This window comes from Pipra filicauda, unplaced genomic scaffold (genome assembly GCF_003945595.2).
Source record: "Pipra filicauda isolate LSUMZ 115617 unplaced genomic scaffold, ASM394559v2 scaffold532_size348037_pilon, whole genome shotgun sequence".
NCBI classification, from domain to species: domain Eukaryota; kingdom Metazoa; phylum Chordata; class Aves; order Passeriformes; family Pipridae; genus Pipra; species Pipra filicauda.
In genome coordinates, this window is record NW_024104679.1 from 210,572 (window position 1) to 227,940 (window position 17,369).

A 17,369-nucleotide genomic window follows, 5' to 3' on the forward strand; every position below is an offset into this window, starting at 1 on the left:
AGCAGCTTTATCTGCCATGAATGGTCACGTTCCCTCGGGAGAGCTGGTCAGTTGTGTCAGTGGCTGATATCAAATCACACTCACAACACCACATACACAAACAATAATGTCTTGGTAAGCCAGGGAACTGGAGACCTCACAAGGTCTTTGTCACCAAAGGCTGGGGGGACTTGGTCTCATTGATCAACCTCCTCTGCCCACCCTGATCCCCCAAAATGTCAAATAAGACAGTTATAGAAGAGGGAAGGCTGCTGAAATGCAGAAATATGGCAGGAATCCTGTTTAGCTGATAGGCCCAACTTGAATTTTGTTAATGAGTGTTGATTTTCATTAAGCCCGACTCATTCTTTGGCTCTGTCTGCATTAGGATTAGGAACATGATGTTGACACAAATCACATACTTCATTCCTACCCTTTTCTAACACTTTTCTTGATATAACATACTGTATATTAAAATCTGGGAGGTGATCATATGAGAAGACACTCAGTAATATTCTCTGCTCAAAATTCCCCACATGCCTATTAGATATATTCCCAGCTCCAGTCATAGTCCTATTTCCACACGTTACAAATCAGCTTAACAATTTAGTGCAAACTCTGCAAGTGGCTATTTGAATTAATATAATAAATTATTATTGAGGAATAATAAATTACCTTGAAATTTTCTTCAGTTAAGCCTTCGTTGGTTTTGGAAGTCCTTATCATTGCTGCAACATATCTTTTCACAAGATTTCTTATCACTTCCTGGAATAGGAAACAATCCAAGTGATTCAACTGCTGGCTCAGCACAAATTGTTCTGACTGTATTTCCCTGAGCTCTTACAAACAGCAGCTGTCCTGGCTCTGCTGGCTAAAACCAAAATCACTCACCATTAGAAACAGAATGCTTCCTTTTAAACAGAGCAAACCCTGGGAAAGGTTGATATACCTTCCATCTTGGATGCTCAGTTGTTGGCTGCAGGTTAAGCAGGTGTTTTGTCCTGGGGTTTGTATATGTAAAAATTGTTGAGAAAAAATTCTTGTTGTTCTTCGATGTGCTCGAGCCATTTGATCTCAGCTGCTGAAAGTTTTTAGAATCACCAATCTCGTGTGTATATTTTGTGTATCCTGACAGGCTAAATTTGGCATTTGAAGATGTTTATAAAGTATTTGAAAGCCAAGGAGGGTATGTTGGCAGCAAATGACGTGAAAAGCAGCCAGAACCCCACGGTGCAATGGGCATTCACCTCAAAGCACATCTGCCAGCTGCCTCTGTTTGCCCTAAAGGCAGGTCAGAAACTCCCTTCAGGGTGGCTGCAGTGTCAGTGGGCGGCACTGGAAGGACTGAATCACACCCTCAGTGACTTCTCCCCGGGCTCTCACTGCCCTGTGTCACCTGGGATGTTGGCTACACTCCATGTTTTTGGCTGGATGAGCTCCATTTTGCTCTGTTCATGTACCTCCCTGATGGCTTTACTGAGCTCGAACATTTACCTGTGCCAGCCAACATACACCAAGGCTCCCTGTGTGTGTTCCATGGACAAACTTGCCCTTCATTTCCCCCACTTCATGAACAGGGATAACCAGTCTGAGCGACACCAAGCACGAAGATGGTTTTGCTGGGAGGTTTTTAAGAAATCCCACTGTTGCTACCCATAAGCTGTGCTCTGAAGTCAGAAAGCATCTGTTGTCAAAGGTGACTAATTTTGTTAACAATCAACTTCAGATAAAAGTACTCTTCCAAAGGTAGGAGATGTCTTAAGTAAGACAAATTACCAATGTCTTTTGGCAGTAGAGCCTAATGTACCACCTAACATTCTGCAGAATTTTTTTTCCTTCCAGCATGCTGGCATAATACATCCCACTGAATTCAAGGTCTGAAGCTGGTGTTTTTAATAAAGTTTCATCCATTTGTAGGTTGGCTTTAATGAGTCCTTGATGACAGGCAGGCTGAGAATAAACAAAACCAGCAAGATTCAACAAAGGAACCATTCCTTCTTTCTGAGCCATCCAAAACAAAAGAAAATCCCAACCACGGTTTGAGTTAGGGATGCTTTACAAAAAAGAGCAGGAGAGGAACAATTCAAGAGTGTAAAAATGCACAGAAACAGTTTTAATTGAGAGGGCAACAGGGATGTCACCTTTGCTTCAGCAGCCAGACTGATACCTGGCAAGTTTTCCACTGCTCAAGGGGGCTGAAAGGCAAGGAGAGATTTACTGAACCATCTACCTCCAGTAAGGAAATGTTTTAATCTGTGATAAGCAAAATCCTCTCAGAGGACCTACACTTATCAAAATATATTCTAGAAGCAAGCAAGAATTGAAGTATTAGAAAATGAGCAGGAAGAAAGAAACAGGGAGTAAAAACTGTACGTGCTCAAGAGTTTACCTGGTAGTGTTGATTCTGAATCAGGTTGTCAGCGTGTCGTTCCTGGAAGGAGAGAGACACGGGGGTGTTACCTGTCTGCTCCAGTCTTTAGAGCTCCTAATGGCTCTTAGCAAGTCATGATCCAGCAGCTGTCTGCTGCCCCAGCACAGCAGTGGCCCTCATGATCCTGAACATGCACAACACCCTCAAAAAATGAAGTACAAACCCATGAGCTCCTTACTGTGAATGTTTTGAGGTTTTCATGCCTCTTCTGTTCATTGTCAGAGTCATCACCTGGGCACAGCTGGTTGTGGATCCACTTGCAAAGGTACCAGACTGACTTGGGACTGGGGACAATGTTAAAGGGAGGGGGCAGAGTGGCACCTTCGTCGAAGTAACTCATCCAGAGCTTCGTCCGTGCGAACTTCCATTCGATGTCTGCGTGGTCCTGTGAGGGAAGGACACAGACCATCAGCAGCTTCAGGCAGGTTTTCCTGCAGTGAATACCCACAGCCGAGGAGGTGACGGGAGCAATAAAGGATTTCTCCAGCTGCAGGCAAAGCAGTATTGCTTCTTCCATCTCCCTTGCTCGGGGTGTGCTTAAAGAACTGGTGTGAAACGTATCTGGAGTGTAAAAATACCAACCACTGAGAAATGAGAGGACAGCAACATCCAGCAAAGAGAATTTCAAGTGTTAAAGCCCATCTTTGTCCTTAAGAGGTTGTGCTTATTCACACAATACAAGTTCACCAATACGAAAGTTCCCCAAGAAGCACGAAAACACATTTCTTAGTTTATTTTTTGCTAGCACTTTCATTATCAAAAACCATTGTTTCTCATGTCTAAATCCAATGAATTCTCATACTCTTTCCTGGAAAAAAGATCTTTCATAATGTTTTTTGATTTGTTTTTTTGTAGCATCCATTAATTCTGCTCTTATAAGGAAGTGACACATTTTATGTGTGTGCCATATTTTACATCTTGCCTCTGCATTATCCTTCCAGAAGCTGGGAGACATTTTACTCTTAGGTTGGTGGGGTTTTTACATTATATTATCACTGTGATAGTTTGCTTGCTCTAGTGCTTTTCATCCCTATCAAGTGAAGGTGGGAAGTTCATAGCATCATTTTACAGCTGCATGGAGAGGCACAGGGTCTATACAGTCCCCAGGAAAGGAATACAGAAAACACTGATCTTACAGACTTCAAAACTGGGCTCCCCACATCATCTGTCTGCAATCCAGTCCATGGAGCCAACGGGCTGCTCTGCCCAGGAACAAACTGCATATTCCCTGAACATCAGGGCAGAGGCAGTGCCTACAGCTGGGCCTCAGAGAGGTGCTGCAGCAATTCAAAGCAGATCTCATGCTGATGGTTGTGACATTTCAGCTGTTCTGCATTTACATGAACAGTATCTGACATGAGATTAAACCAAAGCCATGATGATTCAGGCTAAGTAACAGCGCAAGGTGGGAGAAAAGGACAGTGTGGGGTTTTTAATTTTACAAGGAGATTTCAACAAGGATGGAACAAGCAGCTTATTGAGTGAGGGATGCTCGGCTGCAGCTCACAGAGCCAAGCAGTGAAGTGTAGAACAGGGAGTTTAATAAAATATGGCTGAACATCATGCCCAAAAAATTACTACACTGGCTTTCTGGCTACACTCCAGTGCTCTGACACGGGTAAAATATGCTCTCATTTTGACAGTGAGGTGCAGCTGAACTCCATTTTAACAGTGCATTCAAATTATGCACAGCTCTCGATTTAAAAGGACTGTCTCAGTGGCCCAGGAGTGTATTGTCTCTGCAGACAGTGTGAATCAGCCCAGAACACTACTGTGCCATGCCAGCTCACCAAAAGGGCTGTTTGCAGGCCACACGTAGCCTCAGAGATGCAGCCTGACATGCCCCTTTTTCCTCTTACACAGTCAGACCCATAAACAGAGAAACTGCAGCATCACTGTGAAGTGTTAGAAGTTGATCCTGGTGGAAATGAAGTTCTGGGTAGTAAAAAATGTGATTTGTAGCAGTAGAAATAGTTGCCACCATAAAAAAAAAGAAAGAACAACTCCTGCTCACGTTTTCTTTATTTGTCTCTACCTGCAGGCTGCAACCAGGTCTGCAGAGCTCAGGGAGAGCAGGACATGCTGCTGCCATGCAGCTGCTGTTCCTCCTTCCCAGAATTTGGGTTTGGGACAACCAGCCCACAGGACAACTCTGCTTAATAACTGCTCAGAGTTAAAGGCTCTTCCAGAAGCAGGGCTGGCTGCTCCCTGCTCAGACCTAAAGGCCATCTTTCTGCCTGAACATTTCCTGGTCTGGGCAACTTGAGCTGAAATAGTCTTCAGAACAGGAACAACCAGCATCACAGGCCAGGTGAGCTCAGGGGCACCTGGGAGGTGGGAGATCAAATCTGTCTTAGAGAAGGGGCCCGAGCTGCAGCTTCCTGTGCTCCACTTGGATACAGGGTCACAGAATCATTAGGGTGGAAAAGCCCTCTGGCATCATCAAGTCCAACCATGCCCCCAGCGCTGCCAAGCCCACCACTAACTCATGTCTTCAACTGACACATTCACACATCTTTTAAACACCCCGGGGGATGGGGATTCCACCACTGCCCTGGACAGCACCTCCTGCCAGGGCTGGGCAACTATTTTGGTGAAGAAATTTTTCCTGATATCAAACCTAACCCTCCCCTGCTCACTACCAGGAAAAACCCAGTGGTGACTGCGTGTTGAAACACTGCCAACCAGAGGTGTGTTGCTGGTTCAAGCATCTAAAAACATTTTGGGGGGGGGAACAAGTGCGTGGGATCAGTGTTGAGTTACACAGCCCTGAAGTGAGTGAGCAGGACCTACAAACACCTGGCAGCACTGACAGCTAGGGAGTTCAGGGCAAGGAGAGTGCAAAGACTGTTATGACGGATAGAAACATATATTTTGACTTCTTTGGCAATACAGAAGTAGGTGTGAATGTCCTGTTGAGGATTCAGAAGGGAGAAGGTAGTTTGGAGAAGGTCATAAATTCATTCTTCCCTTCTACAAAGGTCCATCAAAGGTCCAGTGTCAGTGGTGGGGTTGGTGGGGCAGCAATTTCCTCCAGCATATTCTAAAAGGGAATGTCCTGTGAAGATGTAATTTGGTAGTGGATACTGTTTGAAGAGTAAGGCAAACCCCAAGCTTGGGGATTGCAAACTTGTTTCTGGGAAAGGAAGGAAAAAAAGGGCTAAAAAGCATTTCTGCACAGGGTGTTTTCTTTTTTTTCTTTTATTTTAAAATAACTGCAGGGGACACTTCACCCCTGGAAGTGTCCAAGGCCAGGTTGGACGGGGCTTGGAGCACCCTGATCTAGTGGAAAATGTCCCTGCCATGGCAGGTTAGAACAAGAAGACCTCTAAGATCCCTTCCAACCCAAAGCATTTTGTGATTATATGACTACATGGGCTTTACTAGGGGCTGAGTGTTTTGAAACTTAGCAGAGTTTCTCCTTGGGGACATTTTGTGGTTGGTCTGAAGAAGCCCCTGTCGATCTGTCCATAATGAGGTTGATGGATGCTGGCTTCAACCCCACCTGTACTTCTTCTTGTGCTATCTCAGTAAACAAGTGCACTATAACCTCTCTTAAAAGCCAGACCAGACCCTCTGCATGAAGCTCTAAGTATCTCTTCTTTCCTTCTTGGTTCTGTTGATGTGAATTCCCCAGGATTTACAAACTCAGCCTGTCTCAGTTATTCACCTTGATGTTTTGCGAACTCGAGCAAATCAGATGAGAGCTCCTGGCAGCAGTTTTGTGTTGGAAATGTATAGCAAAGAAACACTTCAGTTTTACTGAGAATGTCTTTGTGTGCTTGGAAACCACCATTTTCTTGGTTAGAGCTCTCTTTAGTGCAGTAAGTAGTAAAATCTGCACACAAAACTACAGTTCCCCTAACTCTGCTCTGTGTGCTGAGTAGCAAGAGAACCATGATTCAACATCCATCCCGTACCTAATTCAAACCTGAAGCACTCATGAGCTTGAGCCAGTACAACAGTCACTGCACTGGCTGTGAGTGTGGCTCCACCAGATGTGCTCCAGGTTTGAGGTGTCTCCTCAGTGACTGCAGGACCATAAGCAAGATGCACATTTTTGGGAGCTGCCTGAATGTGAGCAGCGAGGACAGGATCCTCACAGACCTGTCTCAAAGTGTTCTTAGAGGACATCTTTTCTGTAACATTTATAATAAGCTAAAGAAATGCATCCAGTAGCTTTGCAAGTGTGACCTTGTTGCTCTAGGATTTTTAACACCAAGTTTGGATTTCATTGTCCTCTCTTCTGCCCTTGTTCTTGTCATCACTTTCTTTCAAGCACTGTTCAGCATTTCAGCTCTCAAACACTCTGCTGAAGAGGGCCGAGCCCTCAAGCTCAAAGAATACATGAATTCAAAGAAAGCAGCACTTGGCTTTGCTGTGAGGGAAAAAAAGGCCTTGCTTCCTACAACAATGTGAATGTGTCATCCTGGACACAAAATCCTCTTGCAAATCTCTGCCTTTTGAAGTGAGGATTAATCTCCCACAAAGATTTCCCATGGGATCACTGAAGCCATCTTACTGTAGCAGTTGCAAACACCTTCTAATTCAGTCAAAGTGAGGTATTCACAGATGTGCCAGATTTTAAGTGATTACCTGCTACACTAATTACCCAGGATAATTCAAGCATTAATCTCCATCTTTATCTCTGTGTAGAAAATGTGTTGTTTACAGTTTGTGAGATGTTTTCTATAAAGATTTCGATCACCCTCTGCTTGTTGGGCAATACAAGTTAGATCATCTTTGCCAAATAACAGCCAGATTCCCAGTGGGTCCTGAGACCCAGCAATGGCAGGTGGTGTCAGCTCTCTGTATGAGGTGGTTCACCACTGCCAAGGTGCTCCTCAACCTCTTCACCACTTTAGTATCTCAGTTCCCTTGTGGCCAGGGAGCTGGTGGAGGAAATCACTGTGGCTTTTATCTCAGCACACAGAAGCTGAAGCAGGGGGCTGGCCTGTGGGAAGGCTCTAGCAAATGGGGACATGGGAGCCCAGTATCCTGACTCTTGAGTTGGCATCCCTGGAAGCACTGGGATAGCCCTGAATTTCAGTTAGCTCCTGGCTGCCAGGCTGACATGGATTCTGGCAGCTCCCTGAACTCCGGCACACTGTGGTTTGCTCCAGATCAGGCTGGTGCAGAGCCTCAGCTCAGAAGGGCAGGAAAGATAAGATATTGATAATAAGATATTAGGAAGAAGTCCTTCCCTGTGAGGGTGGGGAGGCCCTGGCACAGGTTGCTCAGAAAAGCTGTGGCTGCCCCATCCCTGGAAGTGTCCAAGGGCAGGTTGGAGCAACCTGGGCCAGTGGAAGATGTCCTTGCCTTGGACTAGATGATGTTTAAGGTCCCTTCCATCCCAAACCATTCTGTGACTCAATGATTCTGTGAAACCTAACGGTGAGATGATGGTAACACTCGGCAGCAAGGCATGCTGAGGCCCTCAACCTTTTCCACTGCAGAACAATCACAAGAGAATCAGCTACTTCAGCTGCATGCAAGGGCTTCTGCCCACTTGGAAGGATAAAGTTCAGAGATCTCTAGTGTTGTTCTGGCTGGCACAAAAAGGGCTGCATGTGCCATTCTTGTGTGTTATTACGCAGCAGTCAGGCTGCTGCCTGTCAGATGCAGATATAGATGGCTGTGACAGTGCCCTCAGGACCAGGCTGGCTGGCTGTGGCTGACTGCCTTCGAAGGAGGGGTGGGAAGCTTTCCAGCTCTGCTGGGAACGCTGGCAGAAGCTGGTGTGATTTCTGCAGCAGGACTGCTGCTGTCCCGCCTCAGGAAGAGCCACCGGCAGCCCCACAAGACTGGGATGTGCCCAAGCTGCTGTGTTTCCTCCAGGAAGGAGGGAGAAATGTAACATCTACCTGAATAAGGGAGGATGGTTGCCTGAGAGGCACAGGAACTTCAAAGGTGCTTTTTCTGCTGTGTAATTAGCTGTGCTGTAAAACGCAGGATAAGCCATCGGACTATTTAATGTATTTCTCTGTCACGTGCCTCTTTATTGCTCTTTGCTAAACCCAGAGCAGGAAGCAGCACAGAAAATATATCAGTGCTGGCTGTTAAGCAGGCTAGCACAAGAAAGATGCCCTTGAACAGAAAGCATTGCAGAATGAGGGCCAGGAGAAAGTTAATCTTTACAGAACCTGACACAGACAACTCTTGTGCAGTTTCAAAGCTGTTAATTTTGCAATGTGTGTTGGGCAAACTGGTAATAACATCAGCAGAGTTTGGGTGTTTGGTGACAAACTCAGAGGAGCAAGCAGCAAAAATCCAAGCAGGCTATTTGATGTAAATGATGCTTCACATTTCTCAAAGAAAAATATGTCATAGAAAGAAACAGTCTATGAAAAAATCAGGGAGTTACAAAGGCAATTAATGCATAGGTAATTCAGCTGTAGCTGGCAACAAATTACTTTGCTTTCAATGCTGGAGATGACACACTGAATGGTAAGAACTTAATAGGATCAATCTCAAAAATTACACAAGAAAAATTCTAAAGGAGGACAATTTAGCATTAGAAAAAGCAATTAGAACAGTTAGGGACTGAGACAGCCAGAGAAGTGATGAAAGTACCAACCAGCACAAAACCACAGGCTGCACTGGACAAAGCAAAGTCCTGAGCAGCAGCAACAGGGGCAGCTGCAGTGGGCTCACACTCCCCCTCTGAAGAGGAGCTGTGGCAATGCTCTGGGGATGAGAAGCCCATGGCAGAGGCAAACCAGCACATAAAAACCAAAGGAGTGCTGGAATGTGCACCAGCAGGCAAGGCAGGGGGGTGGAATGGAGAGCAGCTCCCTGGACAGCAGCTCCAGAGGGATGCAGGGGGCTTTTAGCTGCAGCACAGAAAGAGAAAAGGATGTCTAAGGCAAGTCCTGAAGAAATACTCACAAATAAATACTGGCACTGGGATAAAGTGAATTCTTAGACCATGACAGAGGTAAAGACCTGAATTCAGACAAGAGCAGCAAGGCTCTTAGGTGAGGAAAGCAAACAGAGCACAAGGGGGAAAAAACCACAAATCTAAATTTTTACATAGCAGAGAAGCCATCGTTGGGACTGTGAGCCTTAAGAACTTGAAAGCTGGGGGAAGATCCCACTCATGGCAGAGCCCATGAAAGAACATGCCATGCAGTAGTGCAGGAAGTTAGGAAAAGTTTCCTTAATTTGGCAGAGTCTGAGGTCCACCACTTGGGAGTGTCAACAAGACATATAGCACAGCAATTGCATTTTATTATAAGATGGATAAAGGACTCCATCCTTGGAGCACAGCCAAAGAGGCTCAGAAATTACAGAAATGGAAATGATGGAAATGGAAATTATGGTCTCTGGTTGCAATGGAAAAGAAAACCACCAGTGGCTTCTAAATAGAGCATGGGCATTCCCTCCTGAGTGACAGCACAGCAGACCTGCCAGATGAGCTGTGGTACTGGCCATCCCTTCCCAGAACAGGCCTCCACACTGTGAGGGAGCTGATGGAGTTGGCTGATTCCCCCAGCCCTGGGGAATCAGTTTGTTTGTATATGGAAAATGCATGCTTTAGTATCTCTGCTATTTATATCTTCCAAGTGCAGAATATATTCATAATTGAAGTTTTTATTATAGCAGTGCACTGCATTCCACAAGGTACTTAGGTGTTTTATATATATATGTGTGTGTGTGTGTGTGTTTTATATATATATATATATATATATACATATATATACACATATATAAATCAATTACATTTCATCTCCCACCAGTATCTTGAATGGAAACGATAACTAATGAGAAAGCCAAGGAATACTGAAGAAAACATAGAGAAGTGGGGATGGATTGTGCTGCTTTTAGTGCAGTTAAATGATGTGAACTGACACCTTTTTGTTTCTGCAGTCATATTCCAGTAAAGTCCTGTTTTTATTTTCATAGCCAAATAAATTGGAGCAGTAGGAAGGTCATGCAAATAAGTCCTCTAAAAAGCCTCAGGAGGAAGAAACAATGAGAAAGACATCACCCAGGCTTTGTTCTTCCTGCCACCCATTCCCTCTCCTTTAACGATGCCTGATAAGAGCCTCTCTTCATGCTGAAGGTCAGAAAGATAAGGGACAGCTGTGCTGACAATGGTAACTACCCCCAGACGGGTCAAAATCAAGTAATTCACACATGCCCCTAGAGAAACGGTGGGCTGAGAAGGCACAGCTAACCCTAAGTGAGTGCTGATGACTTAGTACCATGAAAAACAATTTAGCCTCATTTCTACCTGGACTATTTCCAGAATATTACCTTTGATTTTTTTCCTGCATAGCCAGTCAGCCCAGGATTCGACTTCCAAGGAAGAAGAAATGTCTTGAAATCTGCTGCCAGACTGGTGGGAGCCAGATACAAAGGAGCACGAGGCACTTCCCTATCCCTCCAGAATCCCTCTCCCTCAAGGCTTGTTTGTTCCCTGCTGTGTGCAAGCAGAGTGGAGCTGAGCCACTGGACTGTGCTAGTGCTGGCTGGGTGGCATCACCAGCACTTCTGCTGGGGTCACTTTTGGCTGGGGCAGCCTAGTGCAGGGGACTGAGTGGTCTTTGCTCTGTTTCGGGTGCTCTTTAAGGTCCTTTTCAACCCAAACAATTCTATGAGTCTACGAACTTAAAATTGCAAAAGTTATCATGTACGTACTACACTGGAGATACTGCTGGGCTTAAGGAGGTACATGTTCCTCTCTGAGCAATCAGTGGTCCTAACTAAAGCTTAGAAATCGAGCTCAAGTCTCAGCCTTGTGGCTTCAGGGTGCTCAATCCTATCAGTCCACACAGAGGATGGGAATCTTGGCACAGCTAGATTCTCTCCTAGATGAATAAGCTCTCTCTGCTGGACACAGCTTTATCGAGAGCCAGTGTGATACTCTGGCACAAACTTGCCCTGGAAAGAAGCAGCATTACAAAATTTACCACCTTGCTCTCCATGTGCAAAGCACTTTGTTTGATTTTTGCCTTCTCAAGCTGAGGAGCTGCAGATATGTTTCAAAGGAAAAGGACAAATCGTGGCACTCCACCATGTTTGCTCAAGCTCAGGGGGAGAGCCTAAAAGCCAGCATGTGAGTCATGTTATCTTGGTGAAGACTAGAGCAAAATGCAGCTAAAACTGGGCTGAAACAGCCTGTGGGTTTTGCAGGGGGATTGGGAGGTGCAAGGCTTCACCTCATGGTGTCTCCTCAGAATCAGAGTCAGCTGGGAGCCAAGACTGGTGGTGTTTGAGTCCCACTCCCTGCACGAGTGTACATAACTCTGTACATGCAGTCAGGCACCAAATGCTTTAGTGGTTTGCTCTTTTATGACTGGTCATAAAGTGCCTTTCCTCAGCGAAGGAGTGCTGCTGGATTATGTGTTTTACTGAGCCCGTAAAGGTCACAGCACCAGAGGGAGAAGCAGGTGCCTGACATCTCTGGAAGTCAGCCTGCTTGCACAGTAAATGCAGTGGCTGAGCTTAGCTGCCAAAAATTGAAAAACTGCTCCAAAATAAAAAAAAATCCTATGTCCTGCTCGTTTAAATATGTCCTTGAGCCAAAAGAAAAGGATGAATTATAAATGTATGAGATCACTCAAGTCTCTAAGTGAACCCTGAGCTGTGCAGATAGCACTGACTGAGGAGAGAAGCTTCCATTTTCTCCCCAGAAAAAGCAGGGGTTGCAGCTGAAGGGCTGAGGGGGACAGGACCACAAACAGAAACACAACATCCAGGTTAGCAGACAACTCCCCATTTAATTGGATGGGGTTGTGCATATACTGTTTCCCTGCATCACCAGCATCAACTTAATTGCTAATGTTGAAAAGGAAATCTGTGAGGCACTGGCATCCAAGAAGCCTCTTTTCAGAGAATTCTTAATAATATAGCTGTTCCCATTGCTCCATGTCAGGGGAAAGTTCTTCCCAGATAAATCCCTTTTAGTTTTTCACTGCTTTTTCCTCAGTAACATTCTTCCTTCATCTTTCACTTCTCTTCTTTTCTTCTGCCTTTCTAACAAGAGTCCCCTCGATGCAGAAGCACAAGATAATGCTAATTGAGCTTGTCAGGCCTAAATAAAAAATGGGATAATGCAGGGGGGTGCAACCTATGTGGTTCCATCTGGATACTTCAACTTCTATCACGTAGCAAGAGCAAACCTTGCTGCACTGCTTTGCACGTAATGGGCTGAGACTTATTGACCTGTCAAGTGGGGCACTGGTGTGTTAACTACACCAAAAAACCCCCAAACCCATCAGCAAATTCCCTGTGATATCTTAAACCAGCCAGAGGTCATCTACAGATGGCAAGCTTGTCTTGTTTTTTACTTAAATGTGATGATTCTGCTCTGAATAAGACCCAGAGTGGTTTGGCCGTGGTGGTACACGGGGTTGCAGAAACATCTGGGGTTTCAAAGATTAAAAGCAACAGAAAGGATTAACCTTCTGATCCTGCTGACAATACTTGCTTGAGCAGGGGTTGCAGGATTGGGCCCAGGGATGGAGAATTAGCTTTGTCTGGTCTAACAACAGAAAAAAGATGCAGCATGTGAAGCCAGAGCACATCGAGTGCCTCTGTTTAGAGGCTCTGCAAACACCAGATGAATATTAACAACTTGATTCCAGTCCATGGGTTACATGTAATTAGGCCAAAGCCAGCAAAAAGACAAACAGTTCTACACCTTCAAATGAATACTTCAGCTTGCTAACAAAAAGCAATTAAGTTGCCTGCCAGTCTGAGCAAGGCTCCAGGGCTCATTTCACACACAAGGCCTCTCGCTGTATGGCAGCATCCCCACACACCACTGCTGCAACCTATTCCCCCCCAACCAGTCACAAGCACCAGAGAGAGCAGCCAGTGCTGGGAATCAATCCCACTCCTCTGAAGGTGTGCTACAGCTACCCAAGAGGGAACTGGAAAGGAGGGGACCAGCATTTTTTCACATGGATCGTATTCCACGGGGAAATGTAACAGAGGTCATAGAAGCGTGGAATGGTTTGGGCTGGAAGGGACCCCAGGGATCATCTGGATCATGGGCAGGGACACCTCCCACTAGCCCAGGTTGCTCCAAGCCCTGTCCAACCTGGCCTTGGACACTTCCAGGGATCCAGGGGCAGCCACAGCTTCTCTGGGCAACCTGTGCCAGGGCCTCCTCACCCTCCCAGGGAGGTGTTTGCTAATATCTAATCTCAGTCTACCCCTCCTGCAGTTTAAGGCCATTCCCCTTCGTCCTATCAGCCTGTCCAAGTGTCACCAAAGGCACCAAGTTGGTGCAAGAGAATTTGCCATTTCAATTAATTATTGTTGATGACACAGATGAATTTTAGCACAGTAATTGAGACCTGGGCAATTACAGAATGAAGAAAAGGTCTGAGTGTGTTACCTGCAGACTGAATACAGGGTCTGCATGTGGGTAGTGACCAGCACTTGTATATGTTGGTCAGCAGGAGGCTCTCAGGGCCAAAGAGGGATATTTCTCTCAGCTGACAAACCAAGGAAGAGCCATTTAATCCTCCTTCTAGAATCTAGTTCTTTGCAGTACCATGAAAAGTTTCAAGAGATATTAATCCCAGCTTGTATTGGCAACATAACATGAGGATAATTTAATTTCCTGCTGTATGACAGTTAAAAATCAACATTTCGATTTCTAAGAAATTCAAATTAATGGTTCTGAAGTGGGGCTGAGATGAACACTTCCTAATGCTTTAAAATAGCTTAGATTTGAGTCCAGACTGAGGAACTGGCCTTACCTCTATATGAGGACAACCTACCACCCCAAAACATGTAAGGACTGGCCAGCTGTGTATCTCGAACTAAGTTTATTGGTTCATAAAATTCCTCCTTAGCAAAACCACCAAGCAATATTTTCTTTAAAAGTCTTTTGCAGTAACAGCTGTCTGACATGAACTGGCTTGAAATGACAGACATACAAACCAAGAGGAGGATTCAAAACACGACATACAAAACGGTTTCATAACTTAATACTCACTGCTAGAGTGAAGTCATTACCAACACCACACGTGCTCACTGTATCACACCCAGAGGCTGTGACACCTTCACACACAGGAGCTAGATGTCGTTTTTCTCAGACTCACTTTGGTGAGTTGGTGAGTACCCTGAGGTGTTAAGTATCGTTGTACTTTCCTAAAACATCTGAAAGCTGCAAGTGCTTACATCTCTCTGGTATGTGGGTGGGATGCCCAGTGCCAGTGCTGCTGTGCACCACTGATCACTCCAACTCACCTGAGCTCTGGTTACCAGCTCACAGTCCTGTGGTCTTCCTCCTGTACCTGGGTCTTTGTTGCTGTTCTTCCATCGAGATTGCTCCTGTGGCTGCCGAGTCAGAACTGCTGGCACAGTTCCAGTGACTAATTCTCTCGTGACTCCCCAGAATATCACGGATGTGTCCATAAGGAGCATGCTTTCAGAAAACATGCATAGATTGCTAGTTCCTTGCAAAATGTACCTGCACCTGACGGCACCAGAATGGCCAAAATGCACCTGCACCCCCAGTAACACCCACTATTGCATTGTTTTGAAAAAATTACAAACTGGCAAACTTCAGATGCAGCCAAGTGGCACTCTGATGAGAAACAGCCCATCACATAAAGTGTCCTCATCCCCTCATCACCCACTCAGTTACTTTCTGCCACTTACAAATGATGGAGCCACCTGGCTACTCTCACATCATTCCCCTGTCCTCTGGTCACCGTGACATACTCCTCCTCCTCCTCCTCAGGTATTTCTGTCACATCTGGGAGGGTATTGAGATGAGGGACCTGGCAGTGCATAACATCCCATTCCATTCTGTGCAGCTTGTATAAAACATTTAGATCTTCCCATACTGAAACAGCTCGAAGTGTATGGAGATTTTGGGGTGCATTTGGATTTTTTTACTTTGTCGATGAATGATACTGTCTGCCACAACCAGCTCCTGACAATGTTTGGCCAAAGAGAAAAACTGGCTGTATGAAAATAATCAATATTGAAACTGCTTCAGGGTACCCCTAGAAATACGTATTTATTGAAGTCTGAAGTAGCTTAGGAAAAAAAAACCAACAAAATTATGGCAGAAAAATTCTTCCATCTCTGAGTCAAGAATCACTCAAAGCTGTGCAGAGGTTTTATTCTTTGCCTGCCTTGCTCTGTCTTCCACAGATACCTGTGATTTCCTGCTCTGTGTCTGCAGTGCATAATTAAGTACCAAGCCCAAACCCCCATACTGGGGAAACACAACAAAGGGCCAAGGAGGAGCAACTTAAATTCTCCTGTCTCAAACCTCACGGCAGAAATTCATGTATATATGAGCCAAAGGAGGAAAGCTAACCTGAAGAATAACTGCTACAAATGCATTAGTGTATCTGTCCCTGGAAGAAAGGAGGGGAGAAAGTTTGCACTGCAGCAGTGCCACTGGCTCATTAGCAAGCAGAATTAATGAAGGTGTCCTCACCACTCCACTGCAGGGAAATCAGCAAGCAGAGAGGCACTCCCAGCTCATCCTCCACGTCTAGCTTGTTTTATTTCTCTGCAGAGTGCTGCACATGGCACAAGATTTCCTACTGATGCACTGAAGAAGAAGGTCTCCACCCCACCCCAAGGGCTTCTTCCCCTCCTCCCAACCTGGAATGTGTCATTCTGTGCATATTCAGTGTAATATCAATACCAGGAGGAAGAAATGCCCAGTCTAGGAACCAGTCTGCTGTGATTCAGAAAGAGGTGAACATCATTACAGGAGGCTAAAAAATAACCCACATTTTTAAAGCTCAACATTTATTAACGACTTGTTTTCTTTGGGGAAGAGATTAATTGATGTTTGCCCTTGGAAGACACATGAAGAAAATTTGTCCCCGAGAGAATGCACGCAGAAATTTAGCTTCAAAAACCCAGCTGCATGCACTGCACGAGAAGAGATAGGAAGTGACTGCCTCTTGCCTTCCCAAGAAATGTCACTGCTCTTGGTAGCAACTGCAATGTGACAGCTGAAGTGATGAAGAAGCATCCTGCAGCATTTTCACTATCATTCTCCTGAGCAGGGGCTCGTGCTGCAGCTGAACTGTGATACCTCAGTTATCTGCTGAGTTCAGTCCTCTATCCCCAGGTCTCTCAGGTGCAGACTTTGATGGAGCAAGTCACTGCTCCCAGCTGCTCCATGCACAAACCCATTAATACAAAAGCCCTCTCTGGACCAATCACTTCAGTTAATTGTTATGATGGGTCTCTAATTCATGCGGGGTTGTTTGTAATGTGTCATTGCATCACTCGAATTATTCAGGGAAAAGAATGATGAGTGGTTTGTATCCCAGTGAATAGCAAATACTGCTATTCTTATGTCAGTCTTAGGTTTGGGCTTTGTCTTAGTGACAAGCCTATTTGATGACAATAAAGGAAGGGGAATGGAAGGAAATGGCCAAGGAGAGAATCTCTGTTTTCTGTCCCTCATTCCAGTCTCCCTGGAATGTGAGGAGTAGCACTTAACAAAGAGAAGGCACTTAGAGCATTGAAACAGACTGATAAAGCAGCAATGTCTTTGTGATAAACTGCTTTTCTGCTCATCTGGAAAGTCCAGTTTTTCTCATACTTACTAATATGATAAAGATCAGATGTCCAAAAGTATCACCGATTTGATGAGTCTGTGCTCAGTTTGATTAAGTGAATTTAGGAGCCACTTGAATCAGGAGATGATCAACAACAGTTGTGGAACCTGTTCAAGCACAACTCAATACTCAGCTCTGTGTGTTTTAGCCAGGATAGGAGCTCACCCACACATTTCCCCAGAGACTTGTCCAGGAATTTGGGAATGGAAATAGCAGGACAGCTGGTGCTGCTTCTGGTTTTTTTCTGGTTTATCCTCCATTCTCTAGAGTTAAAAAAAAAGAGTCACCTAAAGCAGAGGAGCAAGCCTCTACTCTGCCTGTACTGAATGACCAGCTGAGGACAAACCTGACTTTCCCAACTCCTGTTTCTGTTCACAGATGATGTAAGAGCTCATCAC

General features: G+C 45.2%; 1 protein-coding gene across 5 annotated transcripts in view; it reads right to left on the reverse strand.

The window, feature by feature from the left end:
- Nucleotides 1–17,369, reverse strand: part of TRPC5 (transient receptor potential cation channel subfamily C member 5) — a 102,643-nt gene that overhangs the window by 8,047 nt on the left and 77,227 nt on the right. For all 5 annotated transcript variants that reach the window (XR_005565749.1, XM_027715963.2, XM_039387140.1 and 2 more), the window contains exons 8-10: nucleotides 2,589–2,795; nucleotides 2,369–2,410; nucleotides 655–744 (exon numbers count right to left, since the gene is read on the reverse strand). Coding sequence is in view for 4 of the 5 variants with exons in the window: in XM_027715963.2 (XP_027571764.1) it covers nucleotides 655–744; nucleotides 2,369–2,410; nucleotides 2,589–2,795 (339 nt within the window). In the remaining variant the exon portion in view is untranslated. The remainder of the gene's footprint in view (nucleotides 1–654; nucleotides 745–2,368; nucleotides 2,411–2,588; nucleotides 2,796–17,369) is intronic.